Source organism: Cupressus sempervirens, chromosome 10 (genome assembly GCF_028749045.1).
Source record: "Cupressus sempervirens isolate cs-2001-9-10 chromosome 10, ASM2874904v1, whole genome shotgun sequence".
Classification (NCBI taxonomy): Eukaryota; Viridiplantae; Streptophyta; class Pinopsida; order Cupressales; family Cupressaceae; genus Cupressus; species Cupressus sempervirens.
Genome location: NC_143127.1, coordinates 116,341,496 through 116,343,685, shown reverse-complemented (window position 1 = coordinate 116,343,685; position 2,190 = coordinate 116,341,496). Strand labels below are relative to the sequence as shown.

Sequence of the window (2,190 nt, the reverse complement as noted above, 5' to 3'; positions counted from 1 at the left end):
TCTGTTCACGTGAGCACTAGATGTAATTTCTGTCGAATCTAATTTATTGCGAGTGGATGTACAATTAGTTAACCCTAACAAATTCACTGCAATTTGCTCATACTTATCACCATAAAACAAAAAATGTTTGGACAGCCGAAAACGCGTATTTGAATTCTCGAAGCTTCTTGTGTAATGGACGGTATTCAACTTCGTTGCCCACCTTGTGACGCTAAAATCAAGAAATCTTGTGACCACTTGTATGGAGTTTTACCCACACATCAGCATTGCCTAGATTCCGATTTAATATCGTGTAGCTTCAAGTCAACTCTAATCTACACATTCCCCGTTGAATAAACATCCATTGGCTTCTATATTATCCGCTCTCTACTCGTGTACTAAACAAATTTGCAATGGTTATATGTTTTTTCATTTGAGATTGCATGGAAAAGATTATTGAAGGTAGAAACTGCTCTCCTCTATGGGTTTCAGATGAGGTAGGCCTTCTATTTATCTGTATTTCGAGTTTTTTTTTCTCCCCTATATTGTCGTTTTTTTTCTGAGATTGGTTTTCCCTAGATTGTTTGAATTGGTCCGGGAGTGATTTATTTTCAATAACATTTCATTAATATTTGAGAGTTGCGTAGATTACAGGCGAATTGAGACTCCTCAGAAAGGAGAATCAACAGCTTATATCAATGATCAATCAAATGTACCGCGACTATAATAGATTGCTCATGAAGCAACAGGTACAAAATTTCATTGGAATTCACTCGACCTGTTAGATTTTTAGTCATGACAAGTTTTTAATCTTGGCATTTCTCTATTTTATAGGAGAGAGTCTGAAATTAGGAATTGATTTAGCATAGGTATCAAATTATGGGGAGCTCAGGCAGGAGGCTAAGGATTGTAGCACTGTACTTTCTGAGACCTCAGACGAGAAAAATTCCAAACCTTTCATGGATGATCACTGGGTTTCTTCCAAGAAACGGAAAATGAGCCCTCAGAGAGAAAATGGTGGAGGCAAATCGAGCATAGATGAAGATTTAGGGATTGAGAAACCCCATTCACTCGGCAAAAGACCTCGGATTCCACCAGTGGTCCAGACTAAAAAAACTTTATATTTCCAGTCAAGATCAGACACACCCTCAGGAAGAATGACTTGTGTTTTAGGTTTAATAAATTTAAACGGAGCAGAAATCCAAGCATCAAATTTAGTTTTTATCATGCCATGTCTCTTGACATGGCTGTATTTTAGAGTGCAATAATTGAATTGTAAATTTATCCCTTATGTAATTTTCTGATAATTTTTTAATTAAAATTTGGGATCACGTTTCATGATCTATTATGACTGGGTTTTTTCATTACATCCTCTAATCCTTTATCAATAGTATTCAGCATCATAGTATTGCAATATTCAAGTAATAATAATGATAAGCATAGATGATGTAGAAAATTCCTACACAACAACAACCAGCATTGTAGATTCCGGAATTCTGATATTGTTAACTATTTTCAGGTCAACGATGGGTGCCAGTGGCGAAAGTATGGGCAGAAAATGACAAGAAACAGGTCCTGGCCAAGAGCTTATTACAGATGTATGGATTACTCCTGTTCTGTTAGGAAAAAGGTACAGAGTCGATGCAGTGAGAATCCTGGCTTCCAGGCTGACTTTTTAATCTCCCCTGCCATACACTCGTTCACTTACTCCACCTACTTAATTTATTATCCTTTACTTCTCTATGTCCGATGATTCTAGGCCCTTCCTTAACACTTTCTGGAAACTTCTTTTGTAGAAAGGGTTCTATGTATTCTGGCTGATCTGGTATACTCTGTTGGCAAGTTGATCTGGCTGATCTGTAAAAAGGGCATAAGTTGTATACAGACTTCTATTATATTATGAATGCAATATATCCATACTTGTTTGATTGTCTTTGATTAAATTTCTGTATTTGCTGTGTATCCCTCTTGTCTATTGTGGCCTCTGTTTTCAACAAAGTGGTACCAGGTCTGTAGATGATCTGGGCATTGTTTTTATGGGCAGATGTCATTGTGAGTGAAGGGCAAATGAGAGCAAAGTCAAAGATTTAAGGAAGAGATCATAGTTGTTGTGTGAGGAAGGAAGAGAAAGGATTTGTAGTTTTACAAGAGAGAAAATTTTACTGTTAATTCATGGTAGGAACCAGTGGAAGTATTTCAGAGCCACAAATT

At 36.8% G+C, this 2,190-nt stretch overlaps 1 protein-coding gene across 3 annotated transcripts; it reads left to right on the top strand.

The window, feature by feature from the left end:
- The first annotated feature begins 200 nt into the window (after positions 1–200).
- LOC149532868 (uncharacterized) lies at positions 201–1,922 on the top strand. Of its 3 annotated transcripts, none has more exons than XM_089806144.1 (3): positions 201–476; positions 634–728; positions 849–1,322. In XM_089806144.1, the coding sequence occupies exons 2-3, from the start codon at positions 678–680 to the stop codon at positions 1,245–1,247; spliced, it is 450 nt and encodes a 149-aa protein (XP_089662270.1). In that variant the 5' UTR covers positions 201–476; positions 634–677; the 3' UTR covers positions 1,248–1,322. The 3 variants fall into 3 exon arrangements, with proteins under 3 accessions (XP_089662270.1, XP_089662269.1, XP_089662271.1); XM_089806143.1 differs by having other exon boundaries at positions 211–476; positions 627–728; positions 849–1,922; XM_089806145.1 differs by lacking the exon at positions 849–1,322 and adding an exon at positions 1,499–1,922 and having other exon boundaries at positions 318–476; positions 627–728.
- The last annotated feature ends 268 nt before the right edge of the window (positions 1,923–2,190 follow it).